This window comes from Strigops habroptila, chromosome 5, assembly GCF_004027225.2.
Source record: "Strigops habroptila isolate Jane chromosome 5, bStrHab1.2.pri, whole genome shotgun sequence".
NCBI lineage: Eukaryota > Metazoa > Chordata > Aves > Psittaciformes > Psittacidae > Strigops > Strigops habroptila.
Genome location: NC_044281.2, coordinates 82,823,207 through 82,844,011, shown reverse-complemented (window position 1 = coordinate 82,844,011; position 20,805 = coordinate 82,823,207). Strand labels below are relative to the sequence as shown.

Here is a 20,805-nt window from a genome sequence, read left to right as displayed (position 1 = left end):
GCCCCGGGCAGGGACACCTTCCACTAGAGCAGGTTGCTCCAAGCCCCGTTGAACCTGGCTTGGATAAATCCAGCTTCTAGCTCTTGTTACACCATTCAACAGACTTTGATGACAGCCACAGTTGGATTTGTGTTTAAAGCATTCTGAAATTCCCTGTCACTGAGACAGGGTCTTCTACTGACATGAAACATCTGACATTACACCTTAGCCATGACTAAGAAACATCGTTAAAACCTGAACGTGCTCTTCTACAATTAAGAAATGCTGCAAGTAAGGTTGCCTGTGGCACTTGTATTCAGTCCCCCATGAATAAAAATGTGGTTGTTATCCACAGTCTGCCTACATGAACAACCAGATAGACTTGATCCAAGTTGTTCAAAGACTTTGTAGCAGAGTTTCGTTGGAACTGGATGAGCATTAAGGTCCCTTTCAATCAAAATCATTTTATAATTATCCATTAATGCACACTATAGCAAAAGAAGCCAACACAAAAACTAGTAAGGCAGAGGGATTTACTTTGAACGTACACTGCAGAATACAAATGGTCTGAATCATGTTCTCGGAAGAGCCACTCTCCGTGCCTCTGCTCCCTCAGGACATGGCACCTACAGCACCCCGGCAGTGGCATGGAGGCAGGAGTGGGCTGCAGGAGCACACTGGTCACCCAATGCCACAGCGAAGGGCTCTCCCACACGGCCCTTGCTGTTGGGTGCGGGGGCAGCGTACATCAGACACACACAAACCCCAACAACCTGACGTGAGGTGAAGCTCCCATCTCCCAGGGCTTGCTGGGTCTGCACAGGGTGTTTATCACTCTTTCTAGTTAAACAGGTTTAAGTCCACTAAAATAATTAAACAACCGCCTTTGAGTGCCTGGGGTTTGGTTTGTTTTTCCTTCTCCTTTCTTTAAGGAGGCTACTAACACTCACAGTTTCCATGCAGCAACACCAAGATGACCTTTAGCTTTTAGGTAAACTTTTAACTTCTGTATTACTACAAACAGAGGCTCTAAACACTCTCAGACACATTAAGCAGTATGGAAAACTGCAGGGGGGGGGTGGAAATCACCCTCTGCCTCCACATTTTCATCTAAAACGACCGTCTGCCAGGAATGCTACACAAAAGGGTTGTTACTAAAGTTAGCCAAGATTCTCAATAGCTCCAGCTGCTAAACTCCTCCCACCCCAAACCCCAGGCACAATGCAGCTGAGGAGAGTACAAGGGATGGGGAAGGAAGGGGTGAAAGGGAAAAAAAAAAAACCTTTAATAAACAAATCAATAAAAGTCCTTCCTATGAGCCCCACGGCCCTTGCAAACAGCTCTTTGGTTGCTCTTGAAACTTCTTGTTCCCCTGTATTTTTGTCCTGCAAGCTGGCATTAACGCTGTGAGCCTGGACAGGGGCACTCCACACACCTGGGTGAGCATGACATCGATTTGCATATTCTGCAAATGCTCTATTTGCATAAATCCAGTTCATAAAATCATCCAGTTTCCTGTTAAGCACCAAACTGTTCCCATCATACACAGAATGCTCCAAACCACCATTCTCACAATCGGTTTTCTCTTGCCTCAAAACAGCCACTTTCTCTCCTTGTTTCCAAGGTGTGTTTTTGATTAAGAGAGTTTTTACTGAAAAGAGGATGAGTCTGAACTAAAATAGTGAAGACTCAAGTTACCAGTAACTAGCCAATACAAAAGATGAGGTGTAATCTCCAGCATTACGACCTCACTGAATTCTGCATCCCCGTAAGGTAGCTTTCCTCCATTCACTGTGATTTCATAGAATCCCAGACTGGTCTGGGTTGGAAGGGACCTTCAAGCTCATCCAGTTCCAACCCCTGCCACGGGCAGGGACGCCTTCCACTAGAGCAGGTTGCTCCAAGCCCCTGTGTCCAACCTGACCTTGAACACTGCCAGGGATGGGGCAGCCACCGCTTCTCTGGGCACCCTGTGCCAGCGCCTCAGCACCCTCACAGGGAAGAGCTTCTGCCTCAGAGCTCATCTCAATCTCCCCTCGGGCAGGTTAAAGCCATTCCCCTTGTCCTGTCCCTACAGGCCCTTGTCCAAAGCCCCTCTCCAGGTTTCCTGGAGCCCCTTTAGGCACTGGAGCTGCTCTAAGGTCTCCCCGGGGCCTTCCCTACCCCATGACATGACACACTTGCTTCAAGACTTTTATCTTGATCCTAGCAGGGTTTTTTTTGTTTTGTTTTTACAAATAGTAATCTTTATACAAATCCTGTTTTCTGCTTTGAACACCAGACACTGGAGCAAACCCTGCCCACCCTGGGGCTCCGCAGCCACAGGACATCTTTCCAACCGCGGTAACCATCCCGCTTCCCTCTGCAAAATGCTCACACATTTCTCCAGCTCAGACCAACCCAACTGTGTGGGGTGCAGAGCTGTTCCAGAACACACAGACAACCTCGTGCCTTTCACTCCATGCCCACATGATTAGTGCAAGTGCAGGTCAACGGCTGCCACCCCAGAGCCAGAAGTCAACAGCCAACACCTCTGATGGGGCCAGCATTCACTGCATGGGCAAGAGAGAACAACCTCCCCAGAAAGACACTCCTGACAGAACTGCCTTCTCCTCTTACCCATGTCTGTGTGATATTTAGGTGATTTTTAGCAAAACAATGGCTTGCTTGTTCTCCTCCTTCCCTAAACATGATGCCCAGCAGGTTGGACATCTTTTCTCATAGCTACTTTATCACAGAATCAGTCAGGTTGGAAAAGACCTTTAAGCTCATCAAGTCCAACCATTCCCCAGCACTGCCAAGGCCGCCACTAACCCATGACATTAAGGGCCTCATCTACACCGTTTGTGAACACTTCCAGCAGGGGTGGCGATTCCACCACCTCTCATCCTCAAGCAGCATTCCCTGTCTTCAGGGACATTTATCTTCCAACCACAGCTTCTGTTCTATCTTATTTTTAACCAAGAAAAAAAATAACTAAGTCTTTTGTAAAACCACTGAGACATAATTCCCACACCTTCCAAAGATTCTGGTGGCCTATAGCCTGTTCTGACCAGCCAGCTACCAGGGCTTCCACAAGCATTCAAACATTATCAGCTTCCTGCATAACATACCTGCAAAATGCGACTTGCATTAAGTCTCACCTTTGAGGTGGCCATCACATGAGCAAACGTGTTCTTCATGCACTATCTTTGGGAGGAGGACAGAACATGGCGAGAAAAGGAGGAGCACAGGAGGAGGGCTGACATCTGTTTCTTTCTGCTTCACAAGTGATTTAAAATACACTGACTTCAAAGTTCATGTTGTATTCACAGGAGAAGGAACATGGTGCTCCTCAGTCATGTGGTGAATGTGTTTGGTGATCCAATGTTTTAATCAGATGATGTATTTGATCAGTTTGCTGAGCATTCAGGGACAGGGGGATGGATTTTTTAGAGCCCTTTTCTCATTCCTACCGCATCTCACTTTTAGAACACTACCAGAGATGCTGACTTTCTACCACCTCTTCTTGCAAAAGCTGACTGGCTTCAAGCCTTCTTGTTTATCTGCATGCAACAAGAACACAACACCTACAGCCGATATCACACGGCAAAGCATTACAAAGCCCCCAGACGAATGCCATGTATTGACCCATTGGATCACACAGAAAAAGCAGAGCAGGGAGCAGGAAAAGCTGCACTATAAATTTAGCAACGGGAAACAAGCAAGTATCCAAGACCCAGGCTGCTCTTTCCTCCTAGAAGCCTGTTGTCAGCGGTGCCTCAAGGCCACCGCTGTCCCAGTGCTACAGGACATGCCTGGGAAAGGCCCCACCAGCCCCGGCTCTGGGGAGCATGCCAAAAGCCAGTACCTATAAATATCTGGAACTGGGTTCAGCTGAACTCCTCCTTCATTTTGTTTTACTTTTCCTTGGGGGAAAAGCAGCCAGTAAGAGTGAACTGGTAGAAAACCACCCAGTATTTGACAGTTCAGTCAATTTTAAACTACCAACTCAGTTGTCACCCAAAACGCAGGTGCCACATGGACAAGACCAGACACCAATGAATCCAAGGAAACCAGATGAGACAAACCAACAAGTCCCAGCTGCACCAACTGTGCTGTCAGCAAAAGCTTTACGGGCTGCCACACTGTAAGTTGTCATTAAAAACAGCCCTGAAAGATTGTTTTAAACATTTTCTCCTGTTTGTATTTCTTGGACAAACTGTTTCATTTAACAGCATCGGATTTTCCCTGTTTTTCCTGCTAATGATGTAGGATATCTGCAGATCAATGGTTTAAAAAATTTAGTATGTGACATCTAGATGTTATTTTAGTCCTCCATATGCTACCACATTCTCAGAAATGCATACAGCATATACATAGATAGGGTTGGAAAGGACCTTAAGATCCTCTAGTTCCAACCCCCCTGCCATGGGCAGGGACATCTCGCACTAAACCATGTCACTCAAGACTCCATCCAACCTAACCTTCAACACTGCCAGGGATGGAGCATCCACAACTTCCTTGGGCAACCCATTCCAGTGCCTCACCACCCTCACAGTAGAGAACTTCTTCCTTATATCTAACTTGAACTTCCCCTGTTTAAGTTTGAACCTAACATCAATGATAATGCAGAAAAGTGACTTGAATTTACACATCACAGCCACTAAAAATCCCTTACTTTAATTTACTGGAACTTAAAAAACAAGCCAGCAAAATGCTCCTTCATTGATCTGCTCTTTGTCACGCACCCAGAGACACCTTTCCATTCTGGCTTTAGTCTCTAGAAACATTCTACTGTATTTGCTTTCTGTGGTTCTGAGCGTAGTGCAGGACCTGGCCCTCGAGAGCTGCACTGACACAGCGACATGCGCAAACCAGGTTCCTCAGGAGGATGGAAAACACTCGTGGTCTGTGGCTTCTCTGGGTTTCAGTTTATGAAGAGTCATTTTCCATCCCTCCTCGTGAGCTGCACTTTGCAGAGGCCCTGCACAAAGCCACCAGGATTCAAACCCTGAACTACAGCCTGTGGAGCTGCATGTGTGCTGGGTGCTGCGGGGATGGGGCTGGTGCTGCTGGGGCAGCCAGAGCAGCTCTTCGCAGGAGCTTTTATCAAGTTTTATTCCACTTCCTACTGTGTTGTGGACACACGGAACCAGCCGCCCTGCTGCAGGCTGCGGAGAGGAAAAGGGTTCAAGGCTGCTGGACAGCCCAGTTCCTCCCAGCACGCCCAGCGCTGCCTGTCGCTACCAGCACGACCGGCCACCCTTCGCTTCCTTTTCTTTCCTAATTCTTTCTGGTTTTCCTTTTAATTGCAACTTTCTCTGCCAGCAGCAGCACATGGGGACGGTGGACACAGCAAAACCATAGCAGCTGAGGGACAGGGTCAGCTCTACTCCAGCTCCACACCCCACACTTGATGGCCATGTGGGAGTGTCACAGAATCATTTTCTTCCTATTTGGACATTTATATATACAATATTCACTGCACCAAAGGCAGCCCATGTCCAGTTACATGCTCTGGTCCCTGCTCTAGGATACTACTAGCAGCTCATTTATTTCCCCTCCTCTTCCTGTTTTCCACAAGCCATTTGGAAGCGTTTCCATAGCGCTCACCCTGCTTTGTAAACAAGTCAGGACAAGAACAGGTCAGGAGCCTCCTCCATAAAGATGCAGAAATAAGTAACATGATGGAGAGAAATATGCAGTGACCTAAATCAAACAAAATCAAAACAAACAAACAAAGACCTCTATTTATTTGTATTTTCTTCACAGGAAGAGTCTTCCCTGAAGATATGGAAAAGGCTTAAAGCAGGACTGGCTGCGCAGGCAGCACTTGAACATCACGTGCTTACGGCAGTAATCAATCAAGATGCAAGAAGAAAAATAAACAGATGAATCATGTGTGAAGCTGACAGACAGTGAAGAACGTGGGACTGGTTGCTGCATCCCAGGCTTCTGCAAATCCTTCAACTTGCCAGTGTTTTATACCATTGTAGTAGAGGTCAGAGGCTGCACCAGGCACTTGGTTTTGGCTACAAACTAGTTCGTGACTTCAGCTTCACAAAGCAAAACATCTCCACATTGTTCATTACGCCAATAAGCAAGTGTGCACAGAGCTCCATGAGAAACAAAGCTTCACCTTACCTGGTAAAATTCCCGAAGCCAATTCTTCTGGAGATTTTCCGGCTGAAAAACAAAACAAAACAAAAAATTAGGAATAAAAGAAATGTATTTTAATAATAATATCCTGATACTGGAAACAGTGTTTTGTAACAATATCCCACCCTGGCAGCGTTCAAGGCCAGGTTGGACACAGGGGCTTGCAGCAACCTGCTCTAGTGGAAGGTGTCCCTGCCCGTGGCAGGGGGTTGGAGCTGGAGGAGCTTTAAGGTCCCTTCCAACATAAACCAGCCTGGGATACTGGCTTTCCTTAGTGCATTCAAGTGGGGTGTTTTTTCCACAATTAAAGAAAATAAAGCACAGACATTGGGATGTTCGTCCACAAGCACCAACAATAAGCCTCTGCCTTTAGTTTCTCAGTCCCCTCTCCTCAGATTTTCACTAAGAAGTTACATTTTGTACCTGGCTTCACAACATTCGTACACATACAAGACTGTCAAGCAATTAAATCAACAGGCTCAATATATATTGAAATATGTGCTTTTAGATGTACATGTTCCTTGCTGAATACCAAAACCTGCACACGACCTGCTGATACCAGCTCTTGCAATCTGAGCTTCCAGTTACATGGATTTACTTCTAATCACTTGGCTCTGAGCAACGACCATGCTTTTGTGAGATGCTCGAGTACATCAGAATCAAGGACAAAGGGAGAGAAGCATCTCAAGATTGCCTCAGAAGTTACGAAAACTGAAGCAGCAAAAGTACATTAAGTACAAGGTTCTGCCCTTTCAGAAACACAGGCCACCCCGGATACGGATCTTGAGGGAGATAACTGATCTTCACATGTCAAACGTACAGCTACAAGAGAAACATTAGCTGGAGTTCTATCTTCAACAACACTGCTGCTGGATGAGTTTTGCATCATAGCGGGGAATAAAAACCCAAATCAGGCTTTTCTCTCAGCAGCAGCAGCAACTACAGGATCTGTGGGAGGCAGCAAAACGTATTGAACTGAAAACCAGCGAGATGCCTTAACATCCTCCTTTTAATAACAGTCGTGACACCAGCTGCCTGTGGCAAATAGACATGGAATTCCTGCTTTGCTCTATTCCCCATCAAGTATGTTAATTTCAAATAGCTGGATACAACTTCAAACTCAATCATGTATACTGACTCTTGTTGCATGAAGATTTGCCCAGAGGTGGCTGCACGGATTTGAAAAGAGTAAAAAAAAAAAAAAAAAGATTTTTGTCTACAACCTATAGAAGTCCTGCAGCTCCTGAGCCTACAAAGCCTACAGAAGCTTTTTGAGAGCTGAGGGGGAAAAAGCACCCCGTTTGTCCCTTGCTCTCTGCCACCTCCCGTCTGTCGATCACTCCTTGGCAATTCTGGAATTCAGACGTTACTGAAACGTTGCGAAGGCGATGATTTCACTCCTCAGAACAATCCCTGTCCTAGTGATGAGCTCTCTCAGTATCTCCTGTGGACGCTGCTGCTGGGGCAGGGCCTGGGTGAGCCTGAGCAGTGGCTCCTTGCTCCATGCCTGAAGCCAGCTGGGATGGATCTTGGCCTGAGATTTGGCTTCAACTTGGGACAAACCATGCAGGGCTCCCAGCCCTGCCCCTGCCCGGCTCCCAGCCACAACAGGGAAGGTGCCGACAGATCAAAACTGAAGGCAGCCAGGCAGCAATAAACAGACCTTCCCAAAATGACATCCCATTAACTGCGTATTTAGCAACTTAACTCTTTTCCTACTCATTCTGAACATACCAACACAACTTACCGAGTAACAGTAAGGACTGTTGCTTTTATAAAGCAGCAACAACAAAACAACCAAACCAGGAGCCACTGTGATTTACAGGAGACTTATAACCTGGAGTTACAAAAACAGGGCAGGATTTATTGATTTGGGGTTTTTCTATCACTCTACAAAACAGATCTGAACTGGGAACATCATTTTGAATGGCCAGATTCAAACAACCAATAACACAAGATCTTGGGGATTGAGAAATTAACATTTTCTGGCAGTTACAGAAACACAATAAGCAAGTCCTGTGTTAGGCACAAGCAGAGGCGAGCAGTGCTGTGTATTTGTGTTGAGAACACAAATACAAAGTGTTACAAAGTGTGGCCTTACTCGGTAAGTAACAGGCAATTTTTTGTTACAAACCCAACCCCACACACCCCTCACTTTTCTATTTTATTTCTACCAGTTAGAAGATGTCCTGAGGTCCATCTAAATTTTAAGAATGTCATAAGTCAGTTACTTCTGTAAAGCCCCTGAAGAAAACCAAAGCCCACTTCAGCCTCTATTTACAGACAGGAGCTAAATGACAAGGGACACGATATCCCAAAGAATCCAAACCTGGACTTACGGCAACACACCCAAGCAGAGGGCTCTGCACCAAGAGCCTTACCCAGTTTCAGACAGAGTCTGTGTTAAACACAATCATAAGATTTTTATTGAGCAGGTTTTGAGCTTTTCAGTTCAAGCACAGTGCAAAGCTGTGAATAAGGGTGACAACAGCCACTGGTGATAACTTATATTGGCTGCAGCTTTTTAAGGGAGAAAGAATTGCTACCGATCGGAATATTTAAAGTTAGTTATACTTGAGGAATCCCAGGGAAGAAAATAAAGCACACGCTTGCTTTTGTTGTTAAATACTATTGCAAGTGGTGGAAGTTCCCCCATTTGCTACATGACTAAATGGAAACATTGTGAGGTTGAACAGGAAAACCACCAGTGCATCAGAGGGAAACTGACAAGTCTCCAGGCCCCCAGCACCCAGCTCCCGCCTGCCAAGCGAGGTTGGGTTTGAGCAACCAGATCAACTACTGAAGAACGGGAGCCTAAACCAAGCAGTGACAGCAGCCCCTGGACCAGCAGCCTATGGGGGCCCCTCACAGCGCAGCAACCCGAGGCCATGACCCAACCCTCCTACGAGTGCCGGCCCCCTCCCCAGCACAGCACCCAAAGCCAAGGCCCGTTACCAGGAGGAGCAGTGATTTCACTCCTGAGAGGGGATGAGTGGTTACTGGATTTTGTTTCCCAGGCTCCTAGTCCTCCTGACACCCTGGAACCCCCCTGTGGCAAGTGCCAAGGGCACACAGCTAGGATTTACAGCAATGCAACACCGTCAGATCACCGACTAATGCAGACTCACACTGAAGCAGCAGGAAGAGGTGAACAGGAGTGCAAACCCAGACGGTCCTAGCTCTTAGGCTTGGAGATGTAGCAGGGATCACTGGACCGTTCTGTCTTGTGGCCCTGCAAGATGAATCATGGCAGAAAGCCAATGACACACTTACTCTGCCTCCACTAGCCAGCCTGGGACAAGATGGGCAACACTACTGACATGTCTTCGTGACAGCTTTGAGACTCTCGGATAACAGATATGTGCAGAGAGCAGCATTGTACCAACCCGTACCTCCCACTGGAGGAGATACAAACACTTACAGAAGACTCGGAGCTCCCTAGAAAATTCAACATCTCAAACCTACATGAAACAAATCTACAGCACCTACATTTTGAAGGTAGACCAGGAACACATTCTGAACCACAAGCAACAATTAAAAAAGATGCTAATATCACTCCTGTTGCCACATTGAGCTATTACAGTATCTACTAACCCACATATTTGTGAAAAGCAGGAGCAGCCTGCAAATAGATTCTTGCGGAGGAACAGTGCTTTGGGGTTGGTTTTGTTTTTAAAAGGGCTTTCTTTTCTTCCTGTTTTGGATCCCAGCAGTCACTACCTGGCAGCCACAGCAGATGTTTTCTATGGAGCTGCTGTGCACTGTCACCAGGTACATCAAGAACATCAGCTCAGGACGAAAAGCCACCATCCATTCCACCAGCGGCCTGGATAACCCACACCTGATTCCTTATGCATAAGGCACAGCACAGCTCCATACCCTGCCCACATAACTCCTCCCAACGGCTGCCGTGTTTTAACTGTGCTGGCAGAGGCCAGCGTTCAAACAAAGAGAAGTGGATTCAGGTCAGTAAGCAGAGGCTCACCTCATTTCAGAGCCTGGCTGCCTATACAGCCCTTTAAACTAATGAGCCACAGAGAACAAGGTGTTGGGGGGAGGCAGCTATAGAAATAACTCCAGAGCTAAGCCAGGTACAACGAGGTGAAGCGAGTCACCCAAAGCTGTGGGACCTTTCCTCCTTCCCGCCTCCTCATCCGAGCAGCACAACACAGACACCACAGCAGCACAGCGAGGAGCGCTCACTGGGTGAGGGACGCCTGCACGGGACCAGGGAGCGCTGTCCATTGTCCTGCCCCGGCATGGCAGCAGGGAACAGGGCACCAGCCATGGCCTGCAGCTCAGTGCCCAGCTCCCAGCGGCCAGTTTCAAACAAGTCGATTCTGTCAGGGGTTGTTCTATTGCAGGTAAGAAGAGAGGGGTCGATGGATCATCATGGCTCACAACCCAGGTTTCTTGAAGCAGGTGACAGCAGGAGGCAGGAGCCCACTGAAATATGAGTGGTGCAGAATGAAGCTTCCCCACCTGCAGATTAATTCCTTCTGGGATCCCACAGACCACGTGAAGGCTTGAAGAAGTGGTGACAGAAACACAGCTCGGAGCAGGAGGAACAGCACTGGGAGATGTCAGTCAAGTCTCCTGGCAGGTAATTTTGGGAGACAAGGTGCTAATGAGGTCGCTGGGGCTGCCAACAGACTCCTCTGCGCAGGGCTGGGGATTCTGCTAAGCCCCTGCGGTTGCTGTGACCCCCGTCACCCTCAGCTCAGGGTAACCATCACTTCACCGGCTCCGCAGGACCCAGCCCTGCCATGCTCCCGGCTGCCGTGCCCTCTTCCTGCTCCTGCTCCTCCCATGGTGCCTCCACAGCACGACCACATCCTTTGTTTTTATCACTCTGGTCAAACCCTGTAACCCAGCTCCCTGCCTCAAACTCCTCCCCAGCGACCTCCCAATAAAACGAGACCACTTCAAGTTCTGAAGGACTGGAGATAACAACCAAGTGGAACAATAATTTATCTTCCTCTTACTTTTCCATCTAAGAATAGACACATTATATTTCATGTCTTCCAGACTCTTTGGCCTTCTTCCCATCCTTTCTCTCCACGCTCTGTCCTTCATTAAATTATCTCATTCTTTTCGTAATGTAACTGGAATTAATCTTTTCCTTGTCCTCATCAATGCTAAATCCTTTTATACCCATTCACCAATGAACTGATTTCTGCCCATTCACATTCTCCTGAGCACCAAGTGCTTTTCCCTCTACCACGCTGCCCTCGCACCCAGGGCCCCTGCGCTCCGCCCCACGCACGTCCCTGTGCTGGGGAGCACTGAGCCTGTTCCGTGCAGTTTATTAGAACTCTTTGCCTGCTGTAAATGAGAGGTTCACGAGCTGAGCAGACGGGCGCAGGCCACCTCACACACACGGAACCTTGGGAAGTTCTTCGGGCTGTGCTCAGTAATGATCAGAACCACAGACTCACAGGATGCTTTGTGTTGGAACTGGATGAGCATTAAGGTCCCTTCCAAGTCCCTGCCACAGGCAGGGACACCTTCCACTAGAGCAGGTTGCTCCAAGCCCCTGTGTCCAACCTGGCCTTGAACACTGCCAGGGATGGGGCAGCCACAGCTTCTCTGGGCACCCTGTGCCAGCGCCTCAGCACCCTCACAGGGAAGAACTTTGTCCAGAAAAAGCCCAGAGGAGGCCCCGGAGCTGCTGCGAGGGCTGGAGCAGCTCTGCTCTGGAGCCAGGCTGAGAGAGCTGGGCTGGGGCAGCCTGGAGAAGAGAAGGCTCCTGAAGGGGAGACCTTAGAGCAGCTCCAGTGCCTAAAGGGGCTCCAGGAAACCTGGAGAGGGGCTTTGGACAAGGGCCTGTAGGGACAGGCCAAGGGGAATGGCTTTAACCTGCCAGAGGGGAGACTGAGATGAGCTCTTAGGAACTATCCCAGGGCCTTGGGGAGCACAGGTCTGGTTTCACCCTACCATTCCATCCAACACCACACACCTTGACTTAACAGAGCCACAAATAGGCACCCTTCCCCTGAAACAAGCACGACTTCTTTCCAGACTGCAGAGCCACGTGGGGTCCATCTTAAAATAACAGGACACACGTCCTGCTGCTCCCTTCAATTAAAAGCCATTTTCCTGGAATTCCAAGTCCCACTAAAACCATCTCTTTTCATGCCGAGTTTCCATGTGAAGTCTATTTACGTCACACTGGTTACTGCACTGGTCAGGCTTATAAGGAAACGCAGTCGTCTTGTGAACACATGGCTGCCACATGAGTCAGTAATATCCCCAAAGCGAGTCCTTTTCAAACAGAACAGTCAAGCAGCCTCTCTTCTCCCCAGCGTTTCCATTCCCTAGCAAATTACACCCAACAGCCAAGAGAAAGCTTTAAGCCTGTTGCAAAAATATATTCAGAGAGGGAAGAAGTCTTTGCAGAAAGGAAAAACCCATATTTAGGCAGGGTAAGAGGCCTTCAGTCAGAAGGAAATGAAGGAAAGGACAAAATGAAACCAAATTAACAGCCTAGAAAATTGCTTTTTAGTTTCATTCAGAGGGAAATGGAGGAAAGAGGATGAATTATAGAGAGCAGGTTCTATTTGGTGAGGTTTATTTTTAGTGAAGAATAGGCTCACTTTTTAAGCTAAAAGAAAAAGATTCTTGCTTCGCTTTGGGAACACTCACTGAGCTCCAAAGGGGACACTGTGCGGGCCTGGTGCTGGGCTCTGCACACCCACTTGGGCTGAGGGTGCAACCAGACGTTTCTATATGCCCAACTCAAACAGACCAAGAGCCCCACGAGGGATTCCCCAGTCCTGAGCTCCAGGGGGTTCTTGGTGCTGCAGAGCAACGTGCGGGCCCTACAGAAGCCACATGTTCTGGGGTGCAGCCCCAGGCAGTACCCAGAGCCCTTTTAATCTGCCCCCTTCAGTCTACACACAGAAAGATTACGAAACAGAGGCTATTTCCCTGCCTCTGCTATACCTGGTTTTCTAGTTATTACCCAGCTCCAGCAGAAACAGCAGCAGGAAAGCCCAAAGCCTCGGCTTCTGCCAAACACCATCGCAAGCTGACAGAAAACCACAAAGGATCCACCACCCGTTCTGAAGGTCTGTGTTTCCACACAGCTGAAGGTGCCTACAAACCACCCTGTACCTGAGAAATCAGCACCTCCAGGAGCAACAGCAACCACCTGTACCACGACTGCGAAGGACACCAAGAGGCAGCCCTTCCCAGCCAGGGATGGGGCAGCCAAAACCCAGTAGTGCTCTCCTAAACACAGGAAATGCAGCCTGAAACAACTCACAGCGAAGGGTAACCTGCTACAGAGTAAACTAACTGTCCTGGCTGCATCTTAGGGAAACAGCAGGAATGATGTAATTGAACTGAAAGTGATGAAGCAATGATCAAGTGCCTGCCTCTTCAAAGGAGCTGGATGTAAAACCATACATACATACATACCAGGTAGTACCAAGATCAGAATTAGTCTCACCTCTAACACCACAAGATGGGGAAGGGGAAAGAGTCACTTGCCTTTAACTCCTAAACAGTAATCGCAGCGCATGCTCACAGGGCTCCTGTCTGGACAAGAGCCTCCAAAGCCCTGAAGACCTCACTGTCTGAAACCAGCCTGCTATGAGAAAACCCTAAAACAAACCAACCATCAAACAGAAACCCACACAAGTGTTGACAAACTCCGATTTCTGAACAGCCAAGACAGCAACGTGAGCCCTGGGATACCAGGGGAGGTTGTGGGGACTCTTGTGCAGGCTGTGGGTTAATACATCCACAGGCAGAGAGGGCAGTGACTGCAGGCAGTGACTACAGGCAATCTGTCATTGACAACAACAGTTAAATCTCAGGAAAAAGCTCATGAATCACACACAACACACAGGTTTGTAACACAGCATTTGTAACTCCCAAGTACAAAGATGAGAACTGCACCCAGTGCATCGCAGCAATGCAGCTTCAGAGCACGCATCGCACAAGGTCAGCATAACCCAGAACAGCCCTTCTGCCAGCCTGCTCCTCGCTCAACTTGTGGCTCACCGCCAGTGCCATCCACACTCCTTAAAATCAGATAAATTAGGAGAAGCTCATGACTTGGATATGCTATTACTTAGCATGACTCCAGTTCAACAACTCATTTCAAACATGTTGAGTGTTAGTATCTTAGAATCCTAGAATCCCAGGCTGGTTTGTGTTGGAAGGGATCTTAAAGCTCATCCAGTTCCAACCCCTGCCATGGGCAGGGACACCTTCCACTAGAGCAGGTTGCTCCAAGCCCCTGTGTCCAACCTGGCCTTGAACACTGCCAGGGATGGGAGTGTTTTGCCTGTCCCAAGTCTATCGCTGGCTTAGCCAATCCAGTGCCAGAGAGCAAAAGAAAAAGACTTCTCTCAACACTAATGAAGCTCAGCTCTCAATTATAAGATTCCCAAGCTACAATGAATTGAAGATACACATTCTTTCATAGCTATTTTTAGCAAACTAACAGGTTGTTAAGGATTACATTACACTGAGACGGAGCAACGAGACTTTCAGACTTCCAGAACTGTTTGTGTAGAAAATCATACAGTATATCTGACAGCAATAAGACCAGGGTCATGCAAGTCTAGCATACACCCAGACATAACCTTATAGAAGTGAAGTTAAAGCATTTTAAATGCTGTTTTCTGAAGATACATAGCACCAGGCCAATAGTAATTCTCCACCACAACTACATGTGCCCAAGCCCCTGCAGTGCTGCAGGGGGGCACAGGCTGCCCCTGAGCATGAGAGGGACCAGACCACAGCCCCATGTAAAGTGAACCCAGCCAGATGTGAGCACGAGACCGTAACTACCTGAGGACACTTACAAGTAACTACAAAGGCTGGAATAAAGAGTGCCATGAATCCCAACTATCCTGACCCTAGCAAGCTCCCAACACGCTCCAAATTTAACCTCTATCATCTTATTTAAAGATTAAAGGCTCTGGGTATTTGAATAACCAGCACGTTAAGAGTATTAACAGCAAGAGTTAATCCAACACCCAGTATTTACAGCACCACACAACCTATAATCGTTAGCAAATAGCAGGGATTAACCACATTAATACACTCAAGTTTCCAGTGACTTGTGTCCCGATTTTGGAAAGGCAGGAGGAAAACAGGCATTATGCTGAAAGAGAGTGTAAATAAAATTAATCTGTTCCTGCACACAGATAGACAGAATAGAGCTCTGGCAATAGTCACCACCACCACAGTCTATCTTGTGGGGTTCCTTTGTTTGTTTGTTTTAAATTAATCTTTAAACCCTCCTCCTAGGTTGACTATGGGGATAATTCCTTGTTGTCTGCAACAACTGGGTTTTAAACGTACATGGTATGAAAACACCTATTTTTTGGATCCAGTTTCCAAAGTGAAATCCACACCACACTCAAGTGCCCTCCTCCCAAATATGACAAGGAAAACCTCAGAGCTGATGAGCTTTGAAAAATTACCTAAACAAGAATCCCTCCACACCCACCAACAGCGAAACCGAAACGTGTTTGTTCATCCCAGGCTTTTGAGGGTGTTTCCTGCAAAGCCTTGTTCCAGACAGGAGCGACGCTGTCCTGAGTCATGTCTCCCATGGCAGGAGATGGGCACGGACCCACCACGTGGAGCCACGCAATCAAGTTGTGAGCAATTGATAGGTCATCACTGAGTGGACCCTGGATCTGCCCACTGCAAGAAACCTCTACTGACCTCTAAGGAGCAAAGCAAGCAGAGATCTGCCCAGCAAGGTAAGCAAGAGAACTTACACATGAATTGATGAAAAAGAGAACATCCCTGTCAGTCACCAAAAGCCTGATAAAGAATTGGCTCTCTGAGCCAAGTCAAAGTGAGACACGTTGAGAGTTGTGTATCTGCCCTGTAGCTGTTGCTGCTAGCATATCATTTGACTTTTCCTATGTCCAAGTTGACAGGGACATAGTTAAAAACTCAGGAAGTTTCCAATTGTAGAGCTCATGAGGCCACAGACACAACAGTGAAAGCAGCCACAAAAGCAGATGATCAGAACAGTTCTTCCCGCAGGCTGGGCTTTATGGAGGTGTGAAAATACCCGACATGTTCAGTTAATCGCGTTGGCTGTGGCAGGGGCAGCCCTCTTCACAGATACTCCAGGAGTAACTGCAGAGTAGGAGGCCAGGATAAAATATTGTCTTAAATGAACAAGGTAGAATGTGTTCCGGGGGCACCAGGGGTTGGACAGTAAATGCTCACTTTGTAAACAGGCATTTTCATGAGCTAAAGCTCAGGAGCTGAAGTTCATGACCTCCAAGCACTAGTATACAGCATTGTGCATCAACTGCTCTGAGCAATAAATGCTCTTTCCTAAGAAGAAACCCGCATTTATGAGCTAAACCTTTTGACCGGGCACTGCTCTGCCAGGGATGAAAGTCCAAGGCTTTCCCAGAACCAATTCCAGGACTAACACACCCGCGAGGTGCAGGCTGTCAGAGCTCTGGCTCCAACACACCCTATGAGATCAGCAGTGCCACCTTCCAAGCCAAAATACCATAGCCCTAAGACTGGCTGTCAACTGGCTGCCAATTGAGGCATGGGGATGCCAAAATGCACTTCATCACACTAATAAAGAAACCTGTAGCGATCTAATGTAAGTATCTGATAGCAGAGGTGACCACGCAAAAGCTGTTTATATCCTATTCCAGCAGTAAAAGCACTGAGGGGAGATACAAGAAATGAATTTCAATTTGCTCTAGAGTGGAGTTTCAGTATGATTTTTTTCTCCTTTCCATGTATGTTTCTATAATAAGACCATCTTTGACCCACGGCCCAATAACCCACAGAGGTGATTCTCAGCTTTCTGCAGAGCCACCACGTGGAAATGCCAACCTCGTTTTGGTGATGCCGCGAGGGAGCCCAGCAGAGGAGCCTCCCCTGACCCTGCACAGCACCGGCTGCTCCCGGGTGAGGACCCCCAGCAGCGTGATCAGTGTGAGCTGCACTGGATGTGATCCCGCACCATGAGCGGCGCCTGGCTCACAGCTGTGCTGCCTGAGGAGGGATTAGGGAATCCTGGCCAAAAAACCCCAAACAAACAACTTCCCTTCAGAAAGGAAAGCTTTCATTAGCTTTGAAGGAGAAAAGTAAAGGACAACCCACACTGCTCTCAGCCAGCCAGCTATAAAGAAACACATCCATCAGTCTCTATACAATGTTAACATGAGCATCAACAGGAATTCTGCCTTCATAAGGAGTTTAGGAGTCCTAAAAAATAAGCTAAAGGGCAGACATTAATTACGAAGCTGACTGTGTCATACACGGCATTACACTACTTGGTCTTTGATCCCATTCAGGAGGTGCTGTGGAGCGGGGCAGGTCAGGAACCTGCCGAGCCCCTGCAGCCAGGCTCCAAGAGGAATTCCACCTCCTCGACCACCGGCCCGGCCCCAAAGAATCACCCACACTGCAGGAACAGAACGGGGGCTGCTCCTCCAGCAGTGTTTGTCTCAGGAACTTGTCAGACCTGGAGCAGAACAAATGTTCTTAGCACAGTTGTGGCAAGTTCAGGTTAAATAGCACGGTACTGCGCTTCATTCTGGTTTTAAGAGATTTCAGTTTACCGAGATGGGCCAGCACATGAATCAGGGAAGCAGGAACACTGTGTATGGAACGTGTTACTGGGATATTCCAAGTTTTAATCACACTCCCCAGATCAGGCCGTGACGCAAGAGGTGGCAGCTGGGAATGCCACGGCCCCGCTCCAAACAGTGAGCAGTGGTGAGCACACGACGGAGGCTGCCCCTCGGCACCAGTGCACAGCACACGGCACACCCCACACTGCACACCCCATCACGACCTCTGCCACACACGTGAGCACGCTTCTGCCCTCACACTGGTTAACTGGCAGTTGGCAGTGCCCTTGTGCACTATCAAACGGAGCAACAGCCCTGTGCTGAAGAGCTCATATTTAGGTTTTGTCTTCATAACATCTAAAGGAGCAACAGGAGCTGAGAAACTGAAACTCACATGTGGTCAGTGCAGCAGCTGCTCTGTCATCCCAGTACAAGGAACAGCATGAGTGTAAGGAGACCTCAGAGCAGCTCCAGCGCCTAAAGGAGCTACAAGAAACCTGGAGAGGAGCTTTGGACAAGGGCCTGTAGGGACAGGACAAGGGGAATGGCTTTAACCTGCCAGAGGGGAGATTGAGATGAGCTCTTGGGCAGAAGCTCTTCCCTGTGAGGGTGCTGAGGCGCTGGCACAGGGTGCCCAGAGAAGCTGTGGCTGCCCCATCCCTGGCAGTGTTCAAGGCCAGGTTGGACACAGGGGCTTGGAAGGTGTCCCTGCCCGTGGCAGGGGGTTGGAGCTGGATGAGCTTTAAGGTCCCTTCCAACCCAAACCAGTCTCTGATTCTGAGAAACACATAATTCTCATGTGCTCTGAGTCGGTAACTGGCAGCAGCCACCAGGAGGCATGTGCTCAGTGGACACCCGGGAGAGGAGATGCTTTATGAGGAAACAAGCAGAAGCAGGCTTCCACCTCGCGTGTTACAGTGTGTGACCACCTCCACGCACCAGCCGTGGGCTCTGTTTGTGGCTCTGCCTTTCACGGAGATGCCCCAGCCCTGCCTCCTCCTGCACCCCGGTACCGCTGCGCGGGGTGGGATGGTACGTGCCAGGGTGGCTTCGGACCCGCCGGACACCAGCAGCCCCGGGCAGACCAGAGCCCAGCAGGGCCGGCAGCTGCCACCCCTCCTGCCATGCTGGAGGAAGGAGGGTGGCTTTGATCCACCTTGAAACCAACAGCTTCCCTGTGGCTGTGAGCACCCCGGGCACCGCAGGGCTCCTCACCCTCAGCACAGCCACGTGGCTCAGTGCCTGTCCCCTCAGACTCACCGAACGCAGAGCTGGAAGGACCTTAAATATCATCTATATCCACCCACGCCAGGACAGGCTCGGCCCTTCAGTGACTCCATCCTGAAAGACAGGCTATTTTTAGAGCCTCTAATAAGGGAGAGGAAAACAGATCGCATTCACCAGGGAACACATCTGCTGCTCTCGGAGCTCGTCTTACCCGCCAGTGCGCTCCGTACTGACAAAGCTCGGTTCTGCTCCTCGGCACAGGTACTGTACAGCGTTTCCCCTGCTCTACATGGCAAAAAACAGTGTTAGGAGGGTGCTACCCTCAGCACACGCACCCCACACCAGTGACTAAAATCACACAGTGAAGTTACCTTAGTTCTGGACAAGTGTGCCCCAAATTGTGTGTTTGAAACAGTTCTGTTCCCCCCTTCTGAGAGAAGGGCTGATGTGAGCCGCAGCAACATGCCAACAAGTACAGAGGAGGTGGCTACAGGGGAGAGATACTCTTGTGTGCTGGTGCAAACTGTCCAGGGTTTTCATTTTGCCTTTTTCACCATTGAGTTCAAAGTAAAAGTCAGCCCATGTGGGTGAGTTTCCACGGGAAATCCTGCCCTTCATTCACTCTTATCCCTACAGAGAACCATTTCCTTTTGCTTGAAAGGCAACTGCCTCGAGTCCTGTGCCACAGCGAACGCTCCGTAGCACCAAATATAGATTCTCAAGGAAGGAAACATCAGGCAGACAACAAAAGCGAGGAACGTCAGCATGCTCTGTGTCCGATGGTGCAGGCTCTCTGCAGGCGTGCCCGGCGCAGAGCACGCGCTCGGTGAACACACACTGTGGAGTAACCAACAACAGAGAATGCTCCTGGGCTGGAGAAGAGCAGCCATCACTTGAAATGAATCCTGCAATAGCCCAAAGCAGAGCTCAGAAACGCACCGTGCGAGCACCTCACGCAATCGCCTGCCTCTTCCTCCTCGTGTTAGTGCATCGACAAACTTCTGACACTTTAATCATGCACACAGACAGTGCAGCTCCGTAAGCCTGCACCCTTGCTAGTTTGGGAAGCGCTCCACACTGCACGTAACACCAGCATCAGTAACCGGTATCCCCTTCTCTGCACATCTCCTCCATCTGCAGCGCATGCACTTGTGAAAGTGAAACCCTGCCCACAGCAAACCGTGCTCAACCCAAGCAGTTTGCGTGACCGGCTCCACAGGTGAACCCACAGCTCCAGCGGTGCCACTGAACTTCAGTTCTGTCTTCAAACCATCACACTGGCCCACACCGCAGAGGACAGATGAGCAGAAGCAGAAACTAAACTGGAAGCTGCTGCATCTGTGTGGTTATTTCTCATCGAATGCCTGGCTGGGAAAAGAGCTTGTCCGGAGCTCGCCCGTGTACAGCTCCTGTGCTGGGGCTGCAGCTTCCCAGAGGGTACCATGGTCCGAGCGATGCTCTGGCTCCTGCTTCGCGCATCACCGCTTCCTTCCCCAGAACACCCTCCTCTCTCTAGCTGCAGAAATCTCCTCTTGCACAAGCTTCAAGCCCACCCCTGCGCAGACACCACTTATGCTCCCAGTCAGTGCATTGCTCATGTAAAACACGTCTGCTCAAACTCAAATTGAAGATGCAGGCCACAAATCTTCACTTTCACCCAATGAAGTCCAATAAATGTTATCTGCATACAATCAGAGGAAAGTGAAGCTCAATTTGTTCCCTGTCCTACCATATACAGTTAAAATGAAACACTTTTGCTCAGTGATGAACTGACAGGTCAATGCAGGAGGCAATATTCCCACCACAGACCCCCCCGTAGGGCAGCAGACTCACCACAACTGCTCCCACCCCACACCTGCTGGCTCTGATGCCA

At 48.8% G+C, this 20,805-nt stretch overlaps 1 protein-coding gene across 3 annotated transcripts in view; it reads right to left on the bottom strand.

Annotated features, from left to right (window-relative positions):
- INPP5A (inositol polyphosphate-5-phosphatase A) overlaps positions 1 to 20,805 on the bottom strand; it is a 222,461-nt gene that overhangs the window by 165,396 nt on the left and 36,260 nt on the right. For 2 of the 3 annotated variants that reach the window (XM_030486241.1, XM_030486240.1), the window contains exon 2: positions 6,106 to 6,147. In XM_030486241.1, coding sequence (XP_030342101.1) covers positions 6,106 to 6,147 — 42 coding nt within the window. Of the gene's footprint in view, positions 1 to 6,105; positions 6,148 to 10,856; positions 11,330 to 20,805 lie in introns of those variants that run through there. The other variant, XM_030486239.1, reaches the window with a different exon arrangement.